This window comes from Epinephelus moara, chromosome 17 (genome assembly GCF_006386435.1).
Source record: "Epinephelus moara isolate mb chromosome 17, YSFRI_EMoa_1.0, whole genome shotgun sequence".
Lineage (NCBI taxonomy): Eukaryota > Metazoa > Chordata > Actinopteri > Perciformes > Serranidae > Epinephelus > Epinephelus moara.
In genome coordinates this window covers 7,323,620-7,351,477 of record NC_065522.1, presented here as the reverse complement: position 1 = coordinate 7,351,477, position 27,858 = coordinate 7,323,620, and the positions used below count along the sequence as shown (strand labels likewise).

The 27,858-nt window shown below is 42.1% G+C and overlaps 2 protein-coding genes across 2 annotated transcripts in view; one reads left to right on the top strand and one right to left on the bottom strand.

Moving 5' to 3' along the window:
* Positions 1–5,607, bottom strand: part of ppp1r14bb (protein phosphatase 1, regulatory (inhibitor) subunit 14Bb) — a 30,325-nt gene extending 24,718 nt beyond the window's left edge. The window contains exon 1 of the mRNA XM_050067141.1: positions 4,946–5,607. Within this exon, the coding sequence (XP_049923098.1) occupies positions 4,946–5,146 (201 nt within the window). The 5' untranslated portion in view covers positions 5,147–5,607. The remainder of the gene's footprint in view (positions 1–4,945) is intronic.
* Positions 5,608–14,870: 9,263 nt separating this feature from the next.
* The window catches only part of plcb3 (phospholipase C, beta 3 (phosphatidylinositol-specific)), a 54,642-nt gene continuing 41,654 nt past the window's right edge, over positions 14,871–27,858 (top strand). The window contains exon 1 of the mRNA XM_050066776.1: positions 14,871–15,610. Coding sequence (XP_049922733.1) covers positions 15,512–15,610 — 99 coding nt within the window. The 5' untranslated portion in view covers positions 14,871–15,511. The remainder of the gene's footprint in view (positions 15,611–27,858) is intronic.

Genomic DNA, 27,858 nt, shown 5'->3' with positions numbered 1-27,858 from the left:
TGACAAATTGGCCATCAGACCTATCCCCCACACATGTGGTGTATTACAGTCCCTTTTCTCTTATCTTAACATTAAGCAAACCTTAACCTCAAACCTGACTCACAAGTCTTTGACAGCAAAATGTGTCTCTTGATCATTTAGAAACCCTAAAGTATGCACAACACAAGTGCACTTAACCAAGACAAACATGTGAGTGTGCGTTTGTGTCAACAGGTGTGTGCATTGACTGTACACTGTACTTTGAAGGGAAAGTGATATGTTAATATTGTCCATTTTTCTGTGGACTCTTATGTGTTTGCCTGTCACACACTTCCTCTCTGACAACATGCATAAACATTCCCCTTGATGACTCACATCCCTCATTCTCTCTCTACATCCCTCTTTTTTCTTCATCCATGCCTTCTCTCGCCTGGCGTCCTTTACTTCCTTCCGATCTTACTCACACACTAACCAAAACACGTGCTCGGCCTCCCTCGCTCACAACATTCTCGGCCGCCTCCCTCCCTCCTCTCTAGATTGGTTGATTTATTCACTCGGTGTCTTAAAAGAAGCTCACATGGTCAGTCAGTGGGTCAGGCTACAGTACATGCTGACTCACCCCCCAATCAAACAGGAAAGAACTGTTCAACATGTAAAACCACATGTAAGCTATTAACACGATGTGTGCATGTCTGTGTGCGACTGTGTGTGTGTGTGTGCGTGCTGGTGTTGGTGTGGGGGGGGTGTTTACAAAGACACACTGGAGTCTTTCACTCCCGCTGTGTAACAACCACTCTTTGTAGTCACCCTCTTACGCACACTGAGGGAAACAGGGTAATGCTGATTGGTATTCCGACCTTTAAGTGTCAGGTTTAAGCAAATGTTGCAGAGTCTGTGTGTGTGTTTTGGTGCATGAGTCGGCTGGAATGACTTACACAGACATACAACACCATGTATACATGTTGTGTTTTTACCTGACTATAATGATCCCTTCTTTAACAGTCTGTTGTTTGAGACAGACTGAAAATACGGCAACATAATTAAAGAATAATCCATTTACAAACTTCCTTTGCTGTCATGCTCCTAATTTTGTTCATTTATTCAGCTGTCAGAAGTCAAAAGATTGTTTTCAGTGCTGCTGCAGTCAAATAAGAAGAATTTAGGCACTATTGTATTAAAGCAATAGCAAAGGACACATGTTACAAAAACACTTTCTCCCTCTTTGACATCCCTGCCTCCTCCTACTACTTTTTCCTTCTCCTCTTGCCATCCCCTCCAGTTTTTTTTCCTTCTCTTCCCCCGTTTATTGCATTCCTGCTCACCAATCCTGCCTCTGTTCTCACTCGTATCCCCATCTGTGTTTATGTGTGTGTGTGCGCGTGTGTGTATCCATGTGGCCACGTAGGGCCCTGGAGTTTGGGGATTGGACCGCCCACTCGCCCCACTGTTAACTATGTAGCTTCTGGTCAGCAGCGTTCTACGAGCAGAAAACAAAAGGAACCGGCAGAAAATTATTCTTTACTGACACATAAACATTTACCAGCACAGTTGCCATGGAAATGATACCAAGGCTGGTGTGAAATTTGATCATTTTTACTAGAAGTGGAGTTGCGGACTCGACGAGCATAACCCCCACTTTCCTTTTCCCTAGTGTAAGCAGCTCAAACTCACTTAGCACATTATATACAAAGCCAGTAATAGAGTGGAAGCTCAATAACAACAAAGAAAGTGTACACAATTTAAAAAGGCATCTCTCCTTAAAGAGACACTCACTCATTTTGTTATGTGCCCCTTAAATCCTAACACTTCCTGCCAGTTCGGTGTTTATGTTTTCAACCTAACACAGTTTACAGTTGGGTTTATTATATAAACTGTGAGACGGGTTGGAGTTGTGGGATCTGGAGGCTCTTTTTTTTTCTCGATGTGCCCCAAAAGCCACATAAGATGAACTCATGTAACCCCTTCACCTACACCCTGGTCGAGAATCACCACTCTACTGGGCACCCTATCAAAACTAGGCAAATACAACATTAAAATCGACGTGCAGGAATTCACTAAAGCCGTGCTAACATAAGAACTAAATGGCTCTAATTATAATCTTGCATTAAACGAACAGAATGAAAGCAGGGGCTTTTTGGAAATGATGGTTTACTAAGCTTTCTTTCACTAAATGGGCAGCACCGTTATTTTTTTCCACTGTATGGTTAACCAACATAAACATTTAACCAAGCCTTGTTGCCATGGAGCCATATTAAGGCTCGGCTCCTCGCTATTACCCATAGCAACTCTGACTGATAGACTGACTAAGTGGCTGGATGCATATCTGACAAGCTGGCTGGCAGAAATGACTGGCTGACTGCTTGTAGCGTGTTTAAAGGGATTATATGAATGGGGGAAAATAGCTCATTATGAATTCCCTGTTGAACAAACTCCATGTGGTTGTATTAATAACAGAAATATGCATCCAAGAAAGGAGAGAAATAAAGGGAGATGGGAAAAAAATGGAGGGTGAAAAATGAAAATACGGATTACGGCATGAGTCAGAACATAGAGGCAAACACGGGCGGGCAAGAAAAGGAGGGAAAGACGATGTAGGAAGGTGAAAGGAAAGGAGTGAAATCCCAAGCCACATGCGCCATATCTTTTGTCAGTGCACAGGGTTCTCCCAGTACCCTCTCTGCTCTGTGACCGGCTAAAGCTGCCTCTCCGGTTACACTGTTTAGTAGCACGTGCTCCACATTTCCCCGTCTAAATGAGCCCAATGTCTCTCCATCAGTGAACCGACTGTAAATTAATCTCTTTGTTGTCTAACAGCCTGGGCAGAGATGAGATCAGGACAATGGAAAGGGGGGAAACCACTATGAATGAGAGGAAAAAATAGGCATCATTACTAGAGATGAATGAGATGTGTGTCCAAAAATGTGGAATAAATCAATATCCTATTTACATGAGTATAATCTGATGTGCCTGTGATCTGGCGAAATCATTACAATCCAAGTCTCACTGTCAATGCGACACCTTAGTGTGAGGATTTTGGACTCTTTGTGACCCTGTTTGCTCCAAAAAACAGCTGACTAACAATAAAGCATCAGTGCATTAAAGCATGCATGACTAAAAAACTGAGTGGATTAGTGAATGAGAGATGGATGTGAGATGAGTGAATGAATCTACATTGAGAAAATCCTCTGTCTACTATCATTAACCACTTTGATTGTCTTCTAGTGAATTACAGAAAGGTCACAACTAGAACACGGTGCTGCAAAGATTTTCTCCTGAAAATGTACTTTTGTGACTCTGTAAGGTTTCAATCCACAGCATATTAATCCATTGTTGGCAGACAATCAAAGCACATTGATTTTAAAATCCTCCCTAGGCCATTTAATCGCCCCTGCTGGCGTGCGAGTCTCCGTAGTATCCCTGCTAACTTTATTATGATCTGCGTGTCACTGGATATCCCTGTAACTGCCGTTACAATCTCAGTGAAAGTAGGATACAATCTGGTGGTTTTCCCACCAGATGATAAGGGACGTATCAGTTAACAACTCTCCTGTTTACCAGTGGCTGTGAATAACATCTGGTTACAATTAGTTACAGTTTGTCAGTGGGTTGGATTTTGGACTTCCATGTGTAAATGTGGAGACGGCCACACCGCCTGTAGCGCCTCTGATGTTAATGGCCAACCTGTCTCCAACAAGACAACTCCATCATGATAGCAACATCCAGTCCTATCCCTTCATGTGTAGATAAGTAGAACATTCTGAAAGTTTTTAAAAGTTTTGCTCTGCAACAACAAAAAACTTCTTATCCCCTGTAGAGTGTGTGATTTTGCTTCCAGCCTCCAGCACTCCTGCCTTTTCGTCCCCTACTAGGAATTCTCCAAACCTGTTAAGTCGTTGTATTCCTCCCGCTCGGAATAGAATGTGGGTCAATGCCAGCTCAGTAGAGTCGACATGAGCTTACCAACTACTGACGCCAGCAGCCACACCACAGCTGCCGCCAGGTTACATTAGGACCACGCGGCTCTCCCTTTGGGTCACCATGACCAAGGGTTTGATGTGCAATAGTGCAGGGAGGGACTCTAAAGTTAGCGTCCGCTGATGGTTAGGCTCAGTCATCATTACAGCCAGGGAGGTTATTATGAGGGTCCCTCCCTGACATGACTGAACAGCCCGTGCAGATTCATCAGTATCACCTCATTTGTCCTCAACCAACCTTCCTTGAACAACAAAGCAACACCTTACTTTTGCGTACTTAAAAGTTTGCATTCAGACAAAATCTGACAAGTTGATCTTACTTTAAAAATTCAGGAAAACAATTGTATTGAAAAAAGTAAGTAAACATAACTATCACACACAACACACAAAAAGTTTCCCCCTAATTTCTATATTGAACTATTGCTGTTAAAAAATGATGCTGCCGACTTATTTTTCCACCCAAATAGCAGAAATAGTCTGATTTCCATTCAGCCATTCATACTTGATTAAATCAGTTCACAGGTGTGCTTTAAAACAGCTCCAGCCAATCAGAGGAGAGAGCAGAGGGAGTCTATTTCATGATAAGGCTATAAAGCTGCATCAGCTACATTTAGCCTACCTGTGGGTGGGGGGTCTGAAGTTAAACCACAAGGCTCTTCCTCTGACTTAGAAATGTCTGCCATGAATAATTTGCTTCCTGTAATGGTCACACTCTTCCCCAATTCTCCATCTTCATTACCTCATCTATACTTAGCCTCCATATGGCCCAGATACTATGGGCTATAGAAGAAGCGAAGCTAGGCCAAAAGCAGCGACAATGGGCCTATTAATGTTTCTTTATCAACAGTTTGCTTCCGGCCTGGACACACAGACAAGCCCCAGAGCTGATACACTGACTTATTAGGCTATACTGTAGGGCTCTATTACTTAGCACGGCCGCCTGATCGATACATTCGATCGGTTTCGAGGCCGGTTATTGTTCGGGTCTTTACCTCACAGTCGTAGAGGTCCGTTAGCTGGTCGATAATCCACTCCTCCAGGTTCAGTCTCTTCCTCAGCTCCTTACGGTCGTATTTGACGGTTACGCGTCCCTGCTTCCGAACGGGTGTCTCCGGTTCCTCCGTGGTGCCGGCCGGCGTCTGGAAATACACCCGGGGTTGAGGGCTCGTCTCCGGGCTTGTTACAGCAGCCATGGTCGCTCGGTTAGGGGAAAAGAAAAAAATCGCCCCCGGGAGGTGTGGAAGTGTGAACGGGGCGACGGAGAGGAGGCGAAGCGGTGTGTGGACGTCGCTTCTCCGCACTGAAAAATCCCGACTGATAAATGAGTGACTTGGAATCCCCCCGAAGAAGAAACAACGTTGGACCTGATGCTTTTGTTGTCCAAAGAAAAATCGCTCAGAGGGACATTGGCAGCAGCCGGCCGCTTCCACAACACAAAAGACGAGCGAGGGTTACGATGAAACGTAAAGTGTAACCGGCTTATAAGGCTATTTACAGCATGCAAACTCTGCTTATATAAAAAGAGAGGTGAGCGGTGGCGGAGCCGGCCTCAACTCTTCATTCAGTACAAAGAGAAATCACACGTCTTTCTCTCTGTCCCCACGAGAGGTGCGTGCGCGCTCTCTGGCTGGACTCGAGCGCATCCGACGTAGAGCGACTAAAAAAAAAGAAAAAGCAAATGTTGATTTTTTTTCCCAACTTTGAAAACCAGCTCACTCCCCCCTTTCTCCTCTTTTCTCAAACACATCCCCCCTCTTTCCCTTAACTTTCACATGTGGCCCACTGGAGCCCACTGCCCTCATTTTGACTCAGTTAAACTCACTTGGCACAAGAGGAATATGCTCTACTGCAAGCATTATCACATTTAAACAGCAAAGACAGGCATTTTATTGTCTGTATGCTCTTATCCCACTTTTAAAAACTAAACTCCTTCTCCACAGTGGTCTATTCAGGCCTATTCAATAGCCCAACCCTTGACCAACTTTTTGACTTTTTAAATGACCTATTATCAGTGCCGTACCCAGCACATTTGGTGCCCTAGGTGCCCTGGGCAAGTTTCATCTGTCCCCCCATAAAAAACACATGTTGTAGTAGTAGTAGTTGCTTTACATGATTATATTTATAACAAGAGCTATCTAACAAGAAAAACTAAACTGACAAACAACAATAATAAATACCATAAAACTTCTAAAACTTTTACTAGCCTGGTGTAGCTACACATTTTGACAAATAAATGACTTTCTCAATTAGACACCTGGTCTGGTTGCCAAGCAGTTTATTTTTATAGAATTTCTTTGGATTTATAAAACCCGATTGCACATACAAATATAGATGTTTAAACTTTTGTCAATACGAAGATGCTACACATCGTTCAAATAAACAATTTGATAGTTTTTCTCATCTTTGCTGAGCAACAGTTTTGCTCAAAGGGAATTAAAGGCCTCTCCCATGTAGACGCCATTCCCAATTATAAGCCTGTTGACTTAAGTGATTTGAGCAAATAATAGCCCGGGCTATTAATTGAAGTTTTCATTTTTATTACTCTAATGTATTCCACATAAACTCCACTCCCTTATGTTCATTTTTTTGAGTGTCTAAATAAATAAATATATAGATAATGGCAGTATTTTGTCATTGTGCTCACCATCAGAGGCAAACTGTATACAATACTACGCTCGCAGTGCATTGTGTAACACTTTGTCCTTACACAGTATTTACACAAAACACTTGGTATTTGAATGCTCATTTGACTAGTTCATAACAATATCTCCTCTGGAATGTGTGAAATGTATACAGGCAAATTTTTACACCTCAATTTCACAGTTTATCACAAGATAAGCCTATGATTCACAGTTTACAAGTATGATTATTGTATGCTTTCCATGTTTGCTAAATTTAGTTATTCTCTTCTAAGCTTTAAGAGGAAAGCAGCTCATTTTTCTAGTTTGGGTTCAGTTTTGGAGTTTAACTTTTACGCTTCATCAGAGATAAAAACCACTGGAGGTGTTCCATTAACAGGAAACCAGTCCCATTTTTTCACAGCCTGTCCATTGTGTTGTCACAGCAGGGAACCCCACACCCCGGCCAGGCTGGTTAATAACAAGAGTTTTAATAATAATAGGAGTGTGAAGTGAAGGGGGAGGTAGAGAGAAGGAGAGCGAATTCATAATGTCTGACTCCCTCTTTTGGAGTGTTTATGGGGGTGTTCACATCTGTCAACATGCTCATATTGGTGCGTGTGTGTGTGTGTGTGTGTGTGTGTGTGTGTGTGTGTGTGTGTGTGTGTGTGGTGCTGGCCCAAGCAGCCATTTCAGAGACAACCATGGCAACAAGACATAAAAATGTGAATTATTCAGTGAGCATGTCTGAAACTTACAGTTGAGTAAGCACAGACAGACCAGCACACACTCATACACAAATGGTAACTGAAACAATCACGTGTGCTTGCATATAAAAATACCCACACACACACATAGTCATGCAGTCGCTGCTACACAAAAACACTTGGCACAACCCAAATGTGTCACCTGGTAAAACAATAAAATGCATATGCAGACTCGCTGTGTGCATCAGCGCCAGTACACAGGCTAAGTGGACTTGCAAGACCTGTCAGTGATATTTGGGTCTTTTCCACTTCATGTCAGACACAGACCTCTGGAGAGGAAGTCGGTATAATGTTAGCATGCAACATTGACACTGTGATGGCCTCGGGGAGAGTGAACCGTATTAGGCCAGTATATATGGTATGATACATGTGTGAGAAAACATCATGAGCTCAAATAATCTCACTAAGAACCTCAAGCTTGCAAACAGCCATAAAACTGAGCTTATTAGATTGTATAGTGAATGCCCCTGGGCTTAAGCACTGTGGGAGACCTATACATGACACAGATCTGCTACTGCCTTACACTTATGTAACTGCAGTGCTGATCAGTCCATGGCTCCACGGTGACATAGTTTTGTCCTATGGGCAGCTTGTCAGCTCCTTCATTTAACTAAAGTTCTTTTTCTTGCGCGGACATTGTGACCTTTGAGAACTGGCAGCCACAGGGGTGGAGTAGGTTTTCAGATCCTTTACTAAAGTGAAAGCAGCAATACTGCAATCTGAAAAATAAAAACTAAACTAGTCTCCAATCATTTGAGTGAAGTGCTGCGAAGGCATGTACAGTAAGAACATAAGTGAAAGAAACAAATCCCGTGGTGTACTCTCAGTCTCAATTTCCTCTTTAGTGTGCAACCATACAGAATGTTAACCCGTGTAGCTCATACTGTACAGCTTGACACAGTAAACCAGACTCTCACCTACTATTTATGTATGTATTTATTTGGACTCATGAAGCTTCATATAGAGAACTGCTCTCAGAAATACAGACCTCTTTTTCTTACAAGGAGCCAGGACAGGAAGTCATCCGCCCACAAGGGGGAGCTGTCGAGCCGTTTCCACTGAGATGTCAGCTCTGTGAGAAACAACCTGGAGTGTTTTGTGTCAGTACATTTGTTTTCACCTACTCATTGCACACTTTTTTTCCATAAGTAAGAATAAGGTTACACTTTGTTTATGATTGTAGATACTTTCTTTTTACTATATCCTTCTATCACAAGGAGGTCAGAGGTCAGAGTTAACTACATCCAACACACCTAGACCACACCAGAATGTGTGACATCATACATTTCAATTGTTAATTGACATATAACATGATGGATGAAACAAATAGAAATAAATACTTAAACATATGAAGTCAGCAGGGCTGGACCTAAGGCCAGCTTCCCCTGGTGCCCCCTCCCCATATTGCATTTCTTCTTCTTCTTCTTCTTCTTCTTCTTCTTCTGTCTTATTATCATTATTATTATTATTATTATTAGTAGTAGTAGTAGTAGTAGTATTAACAAACCAACACAGATAACTTAGGTAACAACAAATTCAAAGAATATGGTTTGTGCAAATTTGTTACTTAACTTGTATTGTTTTACTTTGTTTGTTTGTTTGTTTGTTTGTACTGCCCCTGGATGGCTTTTGCCTTTTAATTTTCTCTTATTCTAATGCTGTCAACATACACTCCCTTGTGTTTGATTGTCCCAAGTGTACTGTAAAATACTTTGATTTAAAAAGTGTCTTGTATTATACTCTACTCTGTGATTTCCATCTTCTTCACTGTCATCATTTTAGAATGGAATCCAAATCTGTCTGTCTCTTAGTCTTGCTTTAGCCTATGTTATTTGTATGTGGTGCGCTACTGTATACACAGTGGGTTTACCCTGATTCACTTGTGCAAATACACTTAACACAGATTGCTGTGGTTGACAGGTGTGCACACACTCAGGTAGCCTACACCCCCGTTCTCACAACAGAGGACAACTGACTGACGCAGACTTTAAACTAGTGCACTCAGATTCCTAACTGCTGCACAATCCACCCAGCACTGCGCAAAGGGGAGGGTAGTGTTGCCATGCAGCCACTAGATGACAGTATAGGATTATATTGCAGACGTGGTGATGGAGTACAAATCTTGGGTTCAGTCCCCCATGTGGAGCATTTTCATGCTGCAGGCCGTGGGGATTGACAGCTGGAGCGAATCTCATTTGGACAGAGTGGACTGTGATGAATGGAACTATCATGAAAGATACTTTGGTTCTCGGTCATCACATCCATCTGCATTGTCTATGAATGCCTCTTCTGGGGGAAAACTGTAATCAGCACTTTACTCACATGCCCACACCATAGCTCTTTCTCCACAATAACCGTGCAGTGTTATGGAGACAGATGGGTCCCGTCTCCAGTGAACTGTCAGCGACTTCAGGCCAAACTCTCTGCAGTGCTGTGGAGGGTAATCTGATCAAGCTTTTATTACCACTGTTGACTGAGTCAGGCCTTTCTTATTAAAGCTGGTGTGTGTACTGTACATGCTTGTGTGTTTCTGTGCGTGCAAATGTGTGGGTGTGTATGGAGAGGGGGCAGTGTGTGGTGAGACAGTGAATATGCCTGTGTGTCTTCATACAATGTGTCTTTGTGAGTCCTTGGCTTTGCGTTGGAGAGAAAGATCTGGCTGTTACTAGAAAGAGAGAGAGAGAGAGAGAGAGAGAGAGAGGAGGAGAGAGAGGGGAGTGGTTGGGGGTCTTCCCTTTCTCCACAACATCTTTTCCATGTGTCTCTGTCCTTCACTTTGTTCCATTTTTAACCTCTGTTGTCCCTCTTTTGTCTCTTTTCATAACCCTCTTTATTACCAGGCCATTATGAGTTCTCCTTTTATTTTCTTCTGGCAGCCTACACTTATTCCAAACTCTGCAGCCGTCCTGCCTCCCTGTGGCCCTTCTCTCACTCTTTCTTACTTACTTTATTTATTTGTTTCCAACACTTGTATGCCACTGTATGTGAAAGGTAATAGGAAAGACTAAACTCGGCTTCCTTGTCAAACTGAACACAAAAGAGTGAATACCTGAACATGATTAGATCTCACGTTCATCCTGTTACATTTCCCATGAATGTAAAATATCTCTGTCCCTATTCCCCTCCTTCGCCCATAAATCCTCTTATTTTGTTTTTTTTTTCCAAATTGAATGATCCTCCCTTCGCTCTGCTTGTCCTATTTTGCTCCCATTTCTGTCTCAGCTTTACCCCTTACTTTAGTGGTCTTATGGAGAGGGCTTGTGAGGACACTGCAGCTGTTTTGATGCAGCCCAACCAGTAGTTGTCAGGACATGTCACTGAAAACCAAAAATGCTAACCTGCTGGTGGGGCTAGAGGAAACACCAGGGTGTCATTTAAGGCTACCATTTCTTTTTACCCCTTTTCCCACCAAAATTAGTTGAAGTTTTATGTTTGTTTTTTTTTAAATGTGGGAAAACCAGCTAAAAATGGGCAATAGACTGCTTTCCCCATTGCCATTAGACCAGAGGGGTGTATTGCTTTATCTTTTATTTACTTATGTCGCATTTGATGCCCAAGACGAGTCAGAAAACAGGGTTAGAAACAGTAGAAAGCAGCACGGGGGCTGGTAAAGTTGTTACAGCGGTTACTTAAGTCTCTTTGAGACTCGCTACTAACTAATTTTAAACAATGTAAAGTGCTGCTTGGTTGGAGCCATTTGGTATGTTGTTGAGGCCCGTTATTGCATTGCATCGGAAAAAGGTCGAGAATTAGCACATTCATGGGGGTGTCATATTTCCATTGACATTGATTGGAGCCAATCAGCGCTGGAGCTGCTAAATACCCATGCCTACTGCAAAGTCATTTATCTGGGAATGAATGCCAAATGTAACTTTCCTCATCAAACACAAAAGCCAGATGTTTGTGGGTGTTTGTGTTTCTTCATCCAGTGAAAAAGGGGCTTATGGTTCATCCTCTGGGGACCATGAATGTCTGTACCCCATTTCATGGCAACCCATCTGATAGTTGGAACAAAGTTGGGGAGTGACAGACAAAAACAAAAACTCAAAACCACCCCTCATACACTCCACAGACACAAACTCCAAACACACACAGTCACTAAGTTTTAGTGTGGACACAGTTGTGACTTCTAGAAAGCAGGGCCACAGAACCCTCACCAGAGGTAGACCTATTCCTGTTACAGTTAGAGAACCTCCTGCATGAGAGAGCTGACTGGACAGGAGTCAGAAATGTACTGGGGAGCCAAAGCATTCAGAAGAAATATGAGGTTGATTCTGAGAAGAGAGAAACAAAAAACAAAAAGCCTGCTCATCTACATTTACTCTTTCTTCAGAGTGCAATATGTGTTATTGCCTATTTTCATATTTATTCAGATGAGCAGCTTGCACATCATGTCGCATTAACCAGTGGAAGCTGGACACCTGTTGGAATGAGAGAGCAGGAGATAAGGGAAAAACACAGAGGAGGAGAGAGGGAATGTTTTTATCTTGGACGGAGAGACCTAAAGAGAGATTGTGTTTGTAAAACGAGAGACAGAGTGGTGAATGGAGGGAGGAGGCTGTCTATTGACACCACAGGTGCCTGCACTTCAAATGCAGCCTTCAACACAACATGGTCTGGCTCGAAGGAAGTGCATTTGTGTGTATTAGTGTGCATGCATTTTATTATGCACCAGAGAAACATAATATCCCCGCTTATGCATGTGTGCCGTGCTGCTGAAAGGATGCATATGCATGTGCCCATTTTCTATTTGTTTGTTGTCATTTGAGAGGTCATGTGTGCGTGCATGTGTCTGTGTGTGGTGATTCAAGATCAGATTAATCAAGTCCACCTGGACTCAGTTACGGCCCAGACTCAAACACACACAGCTCAGATATACAAAGACACACACACAACTACATCAATGTCAATCTGTCTAGCTGCTGAATTGTTTAACAGTCTATCTCCCATTGGATGTGTGCACCTCTTTGTGGTCATGTAACACTGGCACCAGCACTTTCTAGAGACAAATATGGTCTCTGTGTTCATGATAGATTATTTCTGATTGATTCTCGTGCGTTTTCTTTGGATTTCCTCTTCTTCACTTTGGTTTTGGTCGAGGAAAAACACACCGTCTGCAGTCAGCAGGCTGCAGCATAGCAGACATTCCTGCAGGGTGTAGTTAGGGAGTTGGAGAATGGCAACGGTTTCCAAAAAAGCTGTTGCTCCGTAGGTTTTTTTTATGAGAAGTCCAAGTTGTAATGTTGCTTGGCAGCAGGATTTGGACGGGATTGTTACTGTGCAGCCTCCTTTGCACTCACACTTCTTAAAACATGATACACTGCCACTGAGGAGGAGGCAGAGGAAAGTTACCTGATGACTTTCGGTGGCTTAAATTACCTTACTGCCAAATCCTCTGAATTATCTCCTGTCTCTGTGATGCAGATTTAATATCATCATTTATAAAATATACCCTTAATCTCACGATCTGACAAAGTTAAAGTTACCTCTAAACTCATTACTGTGTATTTCCAATAACCATGATAACTGCTACCATATTTTTAATAACATTACTGGATGCATAAGTAATCTGTCACTGTCAGCACCGGGGAAAATCATTTAATGCAATTAAAATCAAAGGTACTTTGAAGAATTAAACAGTCCCTTTGCCGCTGCAGACTACAGTAAGTAGGAGACTACTATATATATTTCTCCAGGCATGTATGTGTGCCTGTGATATTAAATAGAAGCAGTTGGACATTTTGAGAAATATATTTATTCACTTCTTTGCCAGGAGTTAGATGAGAAGATTGATGGGTGGATTTTGTTACCTCGTGCTGCCAGCTCTCAGCAACAAAGTGAATTAGCAGTGCTGCTGCTTCATATTTCGACTCTACTCCATTTACATGAGTAATATTGTACTTTTGTTCCACTAAATTTATTCGGCATCTTAAGTTACTGATTATTTCGCATGCAAAACATATGAGGAGCTGCTGCTGTGTTTTACTGTACTTTTAAACTAACCTCTATTTCAATCCAGGCTAGCTGTCTCCCCCTGCTTCCAGTGTCTAACACAACCAGCTGTTGACTGTAGCTTCACATTTAGCAAACAGACATGAGAGTGGCACTGATCTTATCATCTAGTTCTCATCAAGAAAACGCTGGTGCATAGTTCCCTAAATGTTGAGCAATTCATTTAAAACAAAGCAATGTCTTCCTGTGCCCTGTCATCAACGGAAATTAAAGAAACCAAAGAGTTGCTCATGGATTCTTTTAACTGAGGGGTGTTAAGACGCCTGAAGAGGGGAAGGTGTCTAACTGAAAGACAAAAAGATAAACAACAAAAAAAGGAAACATTTTCCCATTCTTAAGCCTTTTATTACCTTGTACCTTTACCTACCTTAAAATAAATGTAGATTTATACTTTTATTTAGCACTGTGCTACAGATCATGCAAGGCTTGTGTTTATTCCAAATACACTTCAGTTTCATATCTGTGCTGCTGATGGCTGCAGCACTTGAAGCTCATCAAAAGGACACTCCACAGATTTTACACATCAAGGTCAATGTAGTCGAAATGGGAAGTAATAGATTCTTTGTTGTATAATTTCCTCATTGGCTCCAGAGAAGCTGTTAGAAAAAATGACCCTTGTGATGTCCATGGATTGATTATTGAATGGGCCTACCGGGCACAGGCCCAGGGGCCCAAAATGCAGGCTGCCTCCTGCAAAATGTCACTCTAATTAACCTGTACTGACCAAAAGGACACTTAAAATGACCACAAAGAGACACAAACAGACCATAAAGAGATGCAAAGGAATCGCAAAGAGACACAGAATAACTAAAAAACAAGCAAAACAACCACAAAGAGACAGAAAATGACTACAAAGTGACATAAAATGACCAAAAGAGACACAAAATTATCTCGAAGAGACTTAAATGACTACAAAAAAGACACAAAACATCCACCTGTGTGTTTTGCTGAGTAGGACAGGAGGTGGGGCCCTTTACTGGGCATCTGTGTCCAGGGGCCCACTGTGTTATAATAGTGATGTCACAAGGGTTATCTCGACCTGGGCTTGGAAACAACATGTCTGTATTACTATGTGGAGAAAGACAAGGGCTTTTTTTATGAAAGGGGTGTTCAATGAAAAATACTTTGCAGTTGCACTGTGGGAAGTGTAGAATCGAGCTCAGGAACAAAAGTCAGGATATCTCAGCCTCTGCTGCTTTGATTTTGACAATTCTGTTTTAAATCTGCCTCTCACAAGAGACACAACTTTATGAAAGTACAATACTGAGTCATTGGGGTGCACCTTTAACTTCCAGCAGACTGCAGGTGGAGAGATTTGGCGATGAAGTGAATATCAAAGTTGTGTAAACTTTAACAAATAGGGACAAATCAATATAATTTAAGAAAAAAACACACACGATCATGTTCTGAATAAATACAATGACATTTAGGAGGCATGCAGACAGACTGTCAGACAGGGGAACTGAATTAAAACACACCCCTTTTACACAAACTCCGAACCCCCCTCCTCCTCCTGTCTCATTTCTCATTCACTCAGCGCTATCTGACGCTGTCCTTCTCTCTCTCACTCTCTCCTCGGAATCTTGTCTTTTTTTTCTCCACAGAAAACATGCAGGGAGGAGAGGAGGAGGAGAAAAGAAGAAACGCGTTGGAGGCGACAAGAGAGAGAGGAAGCAGCAGAGAAAGTTGGTAGAGAGGAGCGAGAGGAGAGGAGAGGGGTCGACCAGATGGGAGGAAGGAAGGAAAGGATCTCTCCGCGGGCTCAAGTGCGCGATTAAAGGATCCTGCATAAATAAACAAATATATGAATCAAAGCCTATAATAAAAAAAGTGGAGTTCCAGGCGCGCCGCCGTGTTGCGTGGACGCGGACGAGAAGACAGTGGCGGTGCGCGCCGCCTGCAACACTCCTGTCTTTCTCCCTCTCTGGATTTTACTCCTCATGTTCTTCAAACTCTCGGTGAGGTTCACTAACTTTTGAGGTCGGCGTCTGAAAAACTTTCCCCTCCCCTCGTCCTTTCAATTCACGCGCTCCCCGGAAAAGAAAAAGAAGCTCCGGGGTGGAAGCAGAGGAAGGAAGAGCAGTTTTTTGTTCCTTCCGAGGAGTCCAGCTCGCCTTAGCCGGGGTTTAGGCGTTGGCACCCGGGCAGGGAGTCCCTCGCCATGGCCGGGGCCAAGCCGGGAGTCCACGCGCTGCAGCTCAAACCCTTGTCCGTCCATGAAGCGCTGAAGAAGGGGGGCAAATTCATCAAATGGGACGAGGTGAGAATGTTTTGTGTTTCCCTCCCACAGACAGCACTCAATACATGCCGCAAAGTGAAACGAATCATTGTTTCATGATCAAGACAGTCCTCCTGATGAGAGCCAACATGAGACATGACAGCTTTTGACAGAGGGCCCACTGTTGTGAAGTGACACACGAGACTGGTGTGTGTGTTGGAAAGATACAGACACAGATAACGTGTGTTTGTGGTGTGCAGGTGTGTGTGCACAGCCTCACACAGAAGACCACTATATTTGTGAGTGTGTGTTAATCAGATACTCTAGTAGAAAACTCCCCAGTAGTTGCCAGCAGGCGCTTGAATGTGTGTGTTGTGTTGAATTCTTGTCAAGCCGGTTTTGCTCGGGCTCAGGTTCAGCTCAGACGCCCTCTTTTCTCCTTTTCCTCTTATTTCCTTCTCTACTTTCCCCCTTTTTTCCCAGCAGATTAGAGGAGAGAGCACCTGTCCGAGTGGGAGTCTGAAATTTTTTTTTGAGTGCACCTCACACTCTGAAACATCCCCTTTTGAGTTCTGTTAAAACTGTATCAGAATGTTTACTGTGTGTTTTGTTTCTTTGACTCCAACATAAAGATTTAAACTATTTCTGCCCTATTTTTCCCTCCGCGCAGCTTGTCTGGCAACCCTGACATGCGCCTGCCCGTGTCATTGACCCTAATAATTGTGTGTGTGTGTGTGTTCCTGTGTGTGTGTGTGCTGGGGTTATCTCAGACAGAGTGCATGGCCATTCTGCAATCCTCTCCCTAGAGAATGTAGGTGTGTGTGTGATCAATGATTAACTGAGTTGCTGACTGATCTGACTCTAACATCAGGCCTGTGTCTTCCAACTGTTGCATGCAAGTGTGTGGCTCATTGAAACTTTATATAGAAAGGTCCAGAGTTCCAATACGGCTGTTATCATACTTTGTAGATGCGAGGTCAGGTGTGGTGTAACACGCGCGCACACACACACACACACACACACACACACACATACACATTATACACATTATAAAACCATATATCAGCAACAGAGCTTCACACACGTTGTAATGATGACACAATGTGCGCGTGTGTGCATGTGTGTGCCTGGCCTCAGAAGAAGGGTCTTGTCACGCAAACAGTGCATACCATGTCCTTTTGATTTCCTTTCTTTCTCTCCCTCTCTCACACACACTAACTCCCTCTGTCTCTCTCTCAAAGGGAATTCCCAGGAAATGGCCATGGTGGTGATTAAGTGTGTGAACACTCGAAAACATGTGCATGCCTTCTCCTTGTATATCTTTCGTCCCCTCTATTTGCTATTGCCTGCTAAAATCAACATGTGAATTACGGAGGAGAAATGGAGAGAGAGGGAGAGAGAGAGAGAGAGAGAGAGAGCGCACATCTGGGAGAGGAGGGATGTGGAGGAGATGAGAGAGAGGGAGAGAGGAAAAATGCCAGTTTTCTAAAATGCGGAATTATATAAATAATCACAGGAATGCTTTTGTGTTTGGGGACGAGATGTCAAAGATGCTCCATTGTTAAACATCAATATAATAAATGAGACCGTGGTTGATATAGTGCTTATATTCAGTAAATCAAGCCTTGGATCAGTCTGACAATTCAGGATTCTAAAGATTGTGATGTGTGAAGCCAAGCAAATTCAAAACCCCTTAAAATCTGGAAGAGAAACGCTGGCCAACAATGTAAATGTTGCACGAACAATTTTTCTACTTGGCCTGAATTTACAAGCAGAAACTGTGTAGCCGTCTTTTTGTCCCATAAGGCCATTTCACAGATTTCCTGCCGAATCCATAATGCAAATGTCACATTAAGGCGAGTTAATCAGTCGTCTAATTCCTTTTCTCTCAATAATGAGTTTTGACAAACACTGTTTAAGTCAGTAAATTGGTATTATGGTGTCATCTGGACTGCGGCATCTGGTCCGCACACTGAGCTGTGCTGAAACAATTAATCAGTCATTTGATTGCAGATCCACAGAAAATTAGCTGTAAACAATTTTTAGAACGGTGAAATCATTTTTTTATGAGGGCAAAATGCTAGACTTTCTCTGTTTCTAGCTCTGCAAATAGGAGGATATATTGCTTTCCTTTCTCCTCTTTGATTATCTTCGAGTGTTGGACTATGAGTTGGTTAAACAAGCAAAGCGAAGATGAAATCTTGACCTTTGGGAAAACTGTTTGCATTGCATTTTTCATGATTTCCTGAAGTTCAGTTGAGTTCTAAAACTAATTGTGAGTTGCAGCTGTTACCCAGCTAATGCACAACAGTAACCCTGCTGAGTGAGACAAGCTTCACATCTTCTAATTACCCTGTTTCTGTTGTCACAAATGATGCCTGTGCTTGTCCACATCTTGTAGGAAAGTCATTAAAGAATCCATTTTTTTCCTCCATAAAACAATCAGGCAAATTTCTTGCCAAATCGATGATGTAAGTGGAGTGTAAAGACGAGACTTACTGCAAGTTAAGACTCTCAGTCTTCTTGATGATCACCTTATTTGCTCACTTTGTCATACTTGTATCTAGGGGTGTAAATCATAACTTTAATCACGATATGATTGGACAACAGTACAGTATTTGCTGTGACAAAGTCTGCCACAATATGACTTTGAGTCGATTCAGTTCAATTCAGGGGCCAGCGATCGATGTGAGACGATATCAGTTAATATCCTCATTGTCTTTTTCTTGTCTGCTTGGCAGTTTGCAGTGTTTGAATGTTTCAGAAAGAGGTGTGCTCGGACAGAAATAGTGACACAGGCATATCTTAAAGATGACGATATGTATCTGTGTTTTCACCTTGCATTGATGATATGAGATCCTTGATCATTGAATTGATGTATCGATCCCGATGGCTACAGCTAAATAAATAACACTGTTAAAAGTCAATCATTTGGGCTCCATCAGAACTCCGTAGCAGCATCTCAAACTTGAGAAAATAAGAACTTGTTGCAGCTGCACAGCTGAGTGTTCATTTTATTTTTATTTTGCTGAACCTTTTTAACCAGGAAGTTCTCTTGAAATACACGTTCTTTTCTAGAAGAAGAAAGTGGCCAAATCGGCAGGGTAGAGTTAACACTGATTCACATAAAAAATACATTTACAACTTTCTCACATAGCAAAAGCATTGAGCATCCTTAGAAAGGGCCTGAAATGCAGAAAAGAGAGAGTTTGACTATTTAACACAGTCGAATTACTCATGAAACTTTTTCTTAATATGGCATTTGAATGCCTGGTATGAAGGCGGCGTTTCGAAATCTTGTAAAAGATTCCAAAGTCAGGGTACATGCAGTTTTTTACAAGTTCAGGTTTAAGAGCAGACTCTGGGGGACACTGAAGGTTACCCATATCAAATTAAGCATGACTCAGTGTGGCTCTGTTGTGCAGGAAACAAAGGGCATGTACTGTGCTGCAGCAGTAACTGAACCACAGGAGTTGCTTAGAGTTTATTAAGGTTTATGGTCAAGATGTATTGATTACCTGAGCATACGATAAATCGAACTGTAATTGAGTAAAAGAGCTGCTTGTCATAAAGCACTGTCTTTTTTTTTTTTTAGTTTTCACATGAAGCTCAGGAATAATATTCTACCGGCGACCCATGGATTATTTTAGTGTCTGTCTGTGTTTTAACAAGGAAGTTGACCAATGGGCTCCTGTCCCAAAAACTTGGAGTAGTCCTTAAAGGCCTTTGCAAAGTGAGAAAAGAATTAGGACACACACACAGACAGAAAGGGCCCAAGGCCAGTGCAGTTTGTTTACATGAAAACCCCTCTTATGACCCCATCCCTCTTTTCACCCCTCCTCTTCATCACCATGCCCTCGCTCCACATAACTTATTCCTTCATCTCTTCATACTTTTGTCTCTTTTTCCTTCTTCACTTTTCAACCCATACACTCCTCTGTCACTGAGCTGCTGCCGCTGCCGTCCACTGTATGTCCACTGCACATCAAATGATACACACAGACATACTGAGTCATGAACGGGGGGGAGGGAGGAGGAATGCATTCCAAGTTGACCGTCTTTCTTCTGTGTTTCGGCTTGTGTGCACACGCGTGCTCGTGTGTGTGTGTGTGGTTGTTTTGTTCTGGGTGTGTGTTTGACGTTGAATGACTTCCTGTTCCAGCTTGTTGTAAGGCTCCAGAGCCAAACCATTTTCCCTCTCTTCCCCTTCCCTCCCTCCCCTACCATCTGCAGCTGCTCCACCCTCTCGCAGCCTCGGCCACAATTCAGTTTAAATGAATTCCAACTGGAATTCAGTTAAAATTCCTCCTAAACAACCAATTAAACAAACAGAGACAGACAGCTCGTCTACAGAGCATCTCGGCTCTCCGTCACTGTGCTGTGGAGTGCAAAAAAAAAAGTCAAACTCACAATCATCTTTACACCTAACATCAACATTTGCCCCTTTTGCAGAGTGTTCCCAGCCTTCATTCAGATGGATTATATTTGCACCTGGTATGCAAATACACTTCCACTGTTTCACTTCCCTGTACAACATGTGCCTTTGCATGCATATACTTTCAAAACAGGCACAACAAAGGCAGAATTTATCTCAGGGTACAAACACTCCTACAGGTTTTCCTTGGTCAGAACCACATGGGACACGTGCACTTTTTTTTTTTTTTTTGGTTTTAATTTGCTTATGTTCACATTGCATAATTACAAGCAAACCAAGGCTTATAAACAAAGTCATATGAGATCACCAGTTGCTCATTAATTGGACAGAGTTTTGGGAATGTGACAGTCTTGGCTGCAGGTCAAAATGCCTGTAACGTGAGCATGTGAGCATGATGCACCGTAAAATGATGCATTTCGAGGTTGTTTCCTGCAATTTGGTAGGGACTGTTTTGTCAGACCTTACAGGCTGCACCGCAGTTCGCTTAGAGGAGCTCAGAAGTATGATCTTGGCAACTGTTGAGGACACAAAAGACACTTTAATGCCACTGTTGTCCTCAGTGTTCAAATATCCTGACTCGGCAAAAATACTGAATGCTTACATGCTGCTTATGAGTGATGCATGCATGAAAGTTTGTATCATTCATGTAGTTAGCTGAAATAAGCCAAATATCTAGTACTGTAAGGAACAATTTGACGTTTTGGGAAACTTGCATATCCGCTTTCTAGGTGAATATCAGGTAAGAAGATACCACTCTCGTCTGTTCGGTAAACATGAAACTACACCCAGCAGCCAGTGAGCTTAGCTTAGCATCATGAATTGGAGAAAGGGGACATTTTAAAACATGAAACAAACAATGACACCCAGATTTCTTGCATGTGCGGACATTTGAAGACAAAATCTCACAAGTGATTACATTGCATCATGTTTATTCAGTCCACTGAACTATCAAATATTGTTCTTTATGCTATTAAGCTAACAATGTCGTAATCAAACTTGTAATCTTAGACTCAGCGAGAGAGCAAATGAGCGTATTTGTGTTTGTTTAAGGGTGCCATTGTTAACCTCAGCACCAGTTTAATGTTTCCTGGAAATCCATTCAACAATGACTTATTACTACTAAAGCAGATCAACATTTTCCTTGGCAGTTTTCCAGGCATATGATGCTGCGTGGAGATGACTGACATCTGTTTGTTTTTCAGTAGTTTTAAAGCTTAACTATAGAGGAATTGTCGCTTACCGTTTATAAAGACAACATTCAATCCTGGCCCCTTGTCTTTACACTGCTTGTACGCACACTGCAAGCTCCTATTGGAGGAACGTCACATTTGTTGTAATGGAAAAGCGAGCTAACTGTGTTAACTGCTGGCACCTGTCCAACACACTACAGGCCAAATCTACGTTGCTCTTCGTCCGCATCCTATCGCCATTCTCTCCTTCAGTGCTCACCAGAGAAAGCAAAAGTCGACCCCTCACTCTTGTTTTGGACAGCTTTGTCTGCTTGGCATTTTGCGTTGCTATATGCGTTTTTTTCTGCACTTTGTCCGTGATTTTCATAACTTCCTCTTTGTATGCATGCTGCTTCTCCCTGGGCTGCCTTTTTATAAAGTCCCAACCTCACCTAAACGATGTTATTGACTGGGAGCAAAACACCAATGCCCAATTGCAGCCCCTAAAGGTCCTGAACACAGCAAAAGAAGAAGATTATAAGTCTGTAAACAAGCACTGCTGGCACAGCTGCAACCGCAACTAGACTTTTACCTGACAGCTGATGTCCAATTGACCATCTTAACATTACACTGGAAAATATGCACAACTATGGTGCAAAAATATATTGACATTTAGATGAACTTAGTTATGTCCAGCAACAAAAATCCACTCAGATTGGGGGTCGGGCTGAGCAGGGCTGAGACAGTTACAGAGTACACATGGGAGAAGTTTGCCGAGATGGTTTTCTGCCAGATATCTATCCATTTTAACCCCAAGCAAACCAAGAAATCCCTTTCTGGAAGATAAACTTCTCTCAGCAGCTACATCCTGCAAAACCATGCCCATCCGAATGAAACCCCTTGTTTTTAGGGAGTCCCATATCCAGGCATTTGGGATGTCTCTCTTCACACAGGAATTGCCTCCAAATTCCTCTCCATCTCCATCGTCTGAGACTGCATTTCCAAACACAGATTAGTCAAACCCTCTTACAAATTTTGCCCCTATACGCTTTCTTCCCCTGCATGTCGGGACTTGCCGAGCAGCTCCTTTTATCGTCTTGTTTTTTCGTTCCTGCTTGGCTTTGGCCAAATCTGAGTAAACACTTCATATCACACCATTGAATGTTTTTATGATGCCACAGCACTGATAAAAAAATATCCACTGTAGCAGCTTTGAATGATCATTGCTCTCATTAAGTAAGATAAATATGAAAGATATTTTCCTTACTGACTCAGCACTGTTCATGTTGCTGATATAACACTGGATATATGATGTGTTGAAAGTCCCAACACAAGGAGAGATGGTTTTGTAACAGCTTGGAAAGCATTGTACACCTGAGACGTGACAGTTAATATATCACAATGAAAACATTTCTATCCTTAGAAGCAGATCTCCTTTGTAAGCAGAGATGCTGTGTCATGGTGACCTTACGGGAAAACATAATGGGCACCATTTTGATGCCGATTGTTCCTGTGGGCCAGTATCAGAAAGTGATGTCTCGGTTTAGCGTTAGACGCGTGAGAGCAACAAGCCACAAATTGTCTTATCAGTCAATGAAGGGGTAAGTGTCTTAGGAAATGAGAGTGGGAGTAAGAGGAGGAGGAAACGCAGGCTTGTGCGAAGGTCTGACGCCGTGCCGAGAAACACTGCTGACATCCTGACAGCGTGGTGAGAAACGAGGGATGAATGGATGGATAGAGAGAGGTGGAAGGTCAACCACAGCCACATGTGAAGTGTGGGACCGACATCTGGACTGCTCCGTATCTACTCCTCCCCTTTCACTTGCAATCACTGCACATTTAATCTTGCTGTGTCTCTATCGGATATGTGATCTCTTCCCCATTCATTCCTCTGCCATCTTTCTATCACTCTCTCTTCCTCCTTCTATTTGTCTCAGTTTGCTTCCTGTGTTTTAGTTTTGTTTCCCCTATGTCCTCGTCTTTCTGTCTATCTCGTCTGTAAGTTAAGATCCCAGTCTGGTCTTCACTAGGGTTAAGGGTCCTCCACTCCTACACATGGTATCCAAACAGCCCTTTCAAATATTTGGTCATAAATTGTCTGTATTTAAAGGCTTTAAAACACTGCAGTGTCTCAGTAGAGCTGGTCAAGGTCTTGTTTGTCACAATGTATCTCCAAATAGGGTTTTAAATGAGTTACTTAGATAAGAGAAAGAATGAGGATTTTTGCAACTCATGAAGCAACAACAAAAATCGCCAAATTCGGATTTAGTTTGCATTCAGCAGCTCGCTTATCTTATTGTTCTTAACGGTCTGTTTTATTACACTGCCCAGTTATACATAAAACATCATATAAAATTCAAAGTAGGCAAATGTGATGCGCTGGTTATTAGTGTAAGATTGTGGTGACATCACCAAGCTAGTGCTGTCATAGCAGTGTTGCTCAGTTTGACAGCAGGTTTTCCTGTTTTTTTGTCACTGAATTGTGACACGGACACTCATAGCACCTCCAGAAATATTGTTGATATTGTTGACTGTTGGTGCTTTCACAATATATTTACACAATTAGGGCTGCCACGATTAGTCGACTAATCGATGACTGATCGACTATTAAAATAATCGGTGACTATTTTAGTAGTCGACTAATCGGTTTGAGTCATAGAAAAGTACTATAAAAGTACCCTAAAATACTCTTACTGCAGCTTCTTACGTTCAGATATTGGCAGCTTTACACACTCTCCCGTGACAGTGAACTCAAACCCTTTGGTGTGAGTATGAAACAAGACGTTAGATGACGTAATTTTGGGATTTGGGCGAGACAGGCCGACATTTTTCAACATTTTAACACATTTTTTGATGAAATGATTAGTCGACTAATCGAAGAAATAATCGACAGATTAGTCGACAATGAAAATAATCGTTAGTGGCAGCCCTATACACAATGAGAGTTTTGATACATGATCATCAGTAATATGGACATAATGACTAAGTGGGTTAAAGTGGGTTCAGGAAATTACATCACTTTACTGTAATGCAGCCTTGAAAACCAGGAAAAGACAACACTTATGATATTACAAACTTTAAGACTATATCTAGTCTCATATCGTGATGTTGATATAAAATCGATATATTGTCCAGCCTTATTTACACCTACTTCATATAGTGATCGTCCAGGTGTGTAGAGGTGACAGAGCGCCTTTATCCCGCTGAACGATACTGACTGATTCTTTGGGGCATCTGTAGCGCTAGGAATGTGAATTGTCGTTTTGTTTTCCTGAGATGAAACTGCACATTCTAGAGTGGCCTTTCATTGTGACCCCTGTGTAGTAATGATGCTGTTAAGCCCATTAACCTCAGCAATAGGAATGGTCTGCCTCTGCCTAATATACAAAACAAACACTCCATAGGTTATTTGAACTACGTACATTGTTCAAATTTTGGGATATGCTCATTTTTATGAGCAGAGTGTAAAGGCATTTTGATTTCACCATTGATTCCTCTGCCGCCACCGGGCAATCTTGCGTGGTTTTGTACTACATTTCTGCTGCAAAAGACTGAATGTTCAAGCTATTATGGTTTTTATTTTGGATATTTTTAAGCAGGATCATGCAAAGGGTTTATCAGCATCTTGATATGTCACACCTGTCAGGTGGATGGATTATCTTAGAAAAGGAGAAGATTTTAACAAATTTGCAATCAAAATTTGACCGAAACAAGTTTTTTGTGTGCATAAAAAGTTTAGATCTTTAATTTAAACCTGCAAAAAATGGGAGCAAAAACAAAAATTGTTGTGTTTCTAGTTCTGATAAAACATAACCCAACCTAACCCTTGGGGTTCACCTCTGTGTTGCTGCACTAGCAGCCCTGCAACACTAACAGTGGCTGTGACAAGGACATCAGTGTGGGAGAATTTGACACTCCCAATAAGGGGGAATGTGGAAAAAAAGCTTTCCACCGTATTTGACTAAGTGCAACGTGTATACACTGGAGTATTATTCGGTAGTAAGAACATGGCACCTCCTCTTGTAGGTTAGTGGTTCATTTCCTGAGTGGATGTTGGATCAGATGAAGGTTAAATGACCCCTGTGCAGAAATGAGTATACTGAGAGTCCCAGAGTGCCCTTAAATCCGAATACGTTTACACCCTCATTATGTAATGCTGTTTTGATGAATATATCCACCACATGCCATCCACCACTCTAATAAATATTAACTTTACTGACCTTCTGTGTTATATTCTATAGCTTTGTTTTCTCTCTGGCCACACTTCTCCCGCTTTCCTCTCCTCTCTCTCTTTTGAGTCCAAAGGTTACCTACTGTCATCAACTTTTACCATGTTGCCAAAGCAGCAGCTCAAACACACTCGCACTAAGTGCACACTGACCCTCTTTCTCACACTGCTCCCGCAGACTGTCGCTGAACACACACACAGTATGGCAGACCAAAGGTGCACTTGGAGCAGCCACTTTTTATCAGTCTCTCACTAATGGCTTTCTCCTGACTCGTATTATACAACAAACACACACACGTTTGTGGTGAGGGCAGTGTGTAGGAAGAGAGGCAGAGTAGTGGAGTGTGTGTCTTCCAACATGTGTATGCCCTTATGGGTTGGGATTTTTCAAGAGGGACTCATTAGCTAGTGTCTGTCCATGTAAGACCTCAGCCTCAGAGGGTGGTCCAACCACTGTGTGTGTGTGTTTGACATTACGGTCAGGTAATGAAGGTGCTTGTCAGAGGGTCAGGGCATCTGGAGGGGGTCGGGACAAACAGCCGTGGTCTACAGTCAATTAATGAGGGAAAAAGGAATCGAAGTGTTGGAGAGAGAGTGAACTGAGGGGATGATTGACATGGAGAGAAAGACAAACATTAAAGAATGCAAAGAAAGGAAGGAAGCGAGGTGAGACTTCAGAAGGTTTGTACATATGGCCGTTAATTAGTGAGTGGAGTGAAGTCCAATTATAGACCTACCACCCACTTTTTATGGTAAACAAGGTGCGTGTGTGTGTCTGTGTGAAGGGCATGCACTAATGATTTCCTGGTTAGGCTTCTAAGAATTACACATAATTTCATCTGGAGGCTATAGTGACCTTTCATGTCGCAGTCGCAATGACACTGAGCAAGAAAAAGTGGATAAAGACAATAAAATAATTGCTATTTCCATCATCATTAACCTTTACAATTTTGGTGACATCTTCAAATTACGTTTTGTCAACCAGCACCCAAAGATATTCAGTTTATTTTGATGTAAAACAAGAAAAGGCAGCAAATCCTCGTGTCTTTGAAGCTTGAACCAGAGAATATTTGACATTTGGCTTGATTTAAACAATTAATCAATAATGCAAAAAGTGAGTAAATTCTCAAATACACACAGAAAGATTAAAAGAGAAGGAATGAGAGAAGGATGTAGTGTAACAGAGAGGTGTGTGTCATGGTGGAAGGCAACACTAGAAAGCAACTGCTAGGTATGTAAAACTCACCACGCATAACATGCAAATATATCTGACCACAATGATTTGTGTGTGTGTGTGTGTGTGTGTGTGTTCAGTCTTCTGTCTGTGTGGCTTGAAGGCTTTATGGGAGAGGTTGTTATGTTACTGGTCACATGAACCTTCACATCACATTTGTGTGTTCGGCCCGAGTAGAATTCCCCATCTATACTGCAAAGTGTTTATTAAGGAAAGAACAAGAGGAGTGTTGGGATGAGCCATTTAATGTGTCTACAAAATAAAGTGAGAATGAAAGGAGTTGAGAGAAGGGAGATCACTCAGGGTGGGTAACTGTAGAGCATCGTATATAAAACACAAGATATGTGTGGTGACTTCTACCTCTCTTAACTATGAATTTCTCTGATCAATCTCAAATGTACTAGAACATGATTTTTGAGTGCCATATCGCAAGTGAGTCCCCAGTATTATGGGGACTGACGACCACTTTTAAACTGAATATAGCCCTGTGATGTGGCAGTGAAGTGTGTGAAAGAGCGGGTGCTCTTGGTAGTGATCAGGTATTTACCCATGACCAAATGCATGGTAAGAATTAGGGCTGGGTATTGCTTAAAAGATTACAATACTGACCACTGAATAGCTTTTAAGAGGTTTCATGACAGAGTCTAGTTGTTTTGGTGTTGGTGGGAGTTTGTCGGGATGCTGCTGTGTTAGCCCGTGCTAGTTGGGCAGATGTTGAGCATACCCTCTGTCAAAGATGGAGATGGCAGCAACAGAAAGTTTGCTGACCCAACAGCTGACATTTATGACTGTTTCCACTTTTGAGTCTACAGTTCTACAGTACATACTGACTGTATGTAGCAGTCATGTTACAGTTATTGTATGAGTGTTTATGGAACCATATACTTAATCCTACTTAACACATAAGAATTGTTTGCTGCAGAATAGCACTGCCTTCCATAATGTATTCATCCAACATGGAGTACGACAGCTGCAAAAATATATTGTGAGGGTGCTCACACTGTTCCATTTACCAGCCGCCATCACCATATTTAGATTGAAGTCAGTGAAGTTGAATGGAAACTGCCTAGTTTGGAAAAAAACCCATTTGAATCTGTCTGACTTTTTGAATAGAGTGGAGCACTTTCTAAAATGGATTAAAGTTATATGTCGGAGGTGCATGCATAATATGGATTTGTTTGTCCAGCTGCAGCAAAGATTACTTTGAATTTTAACAATAGGCTC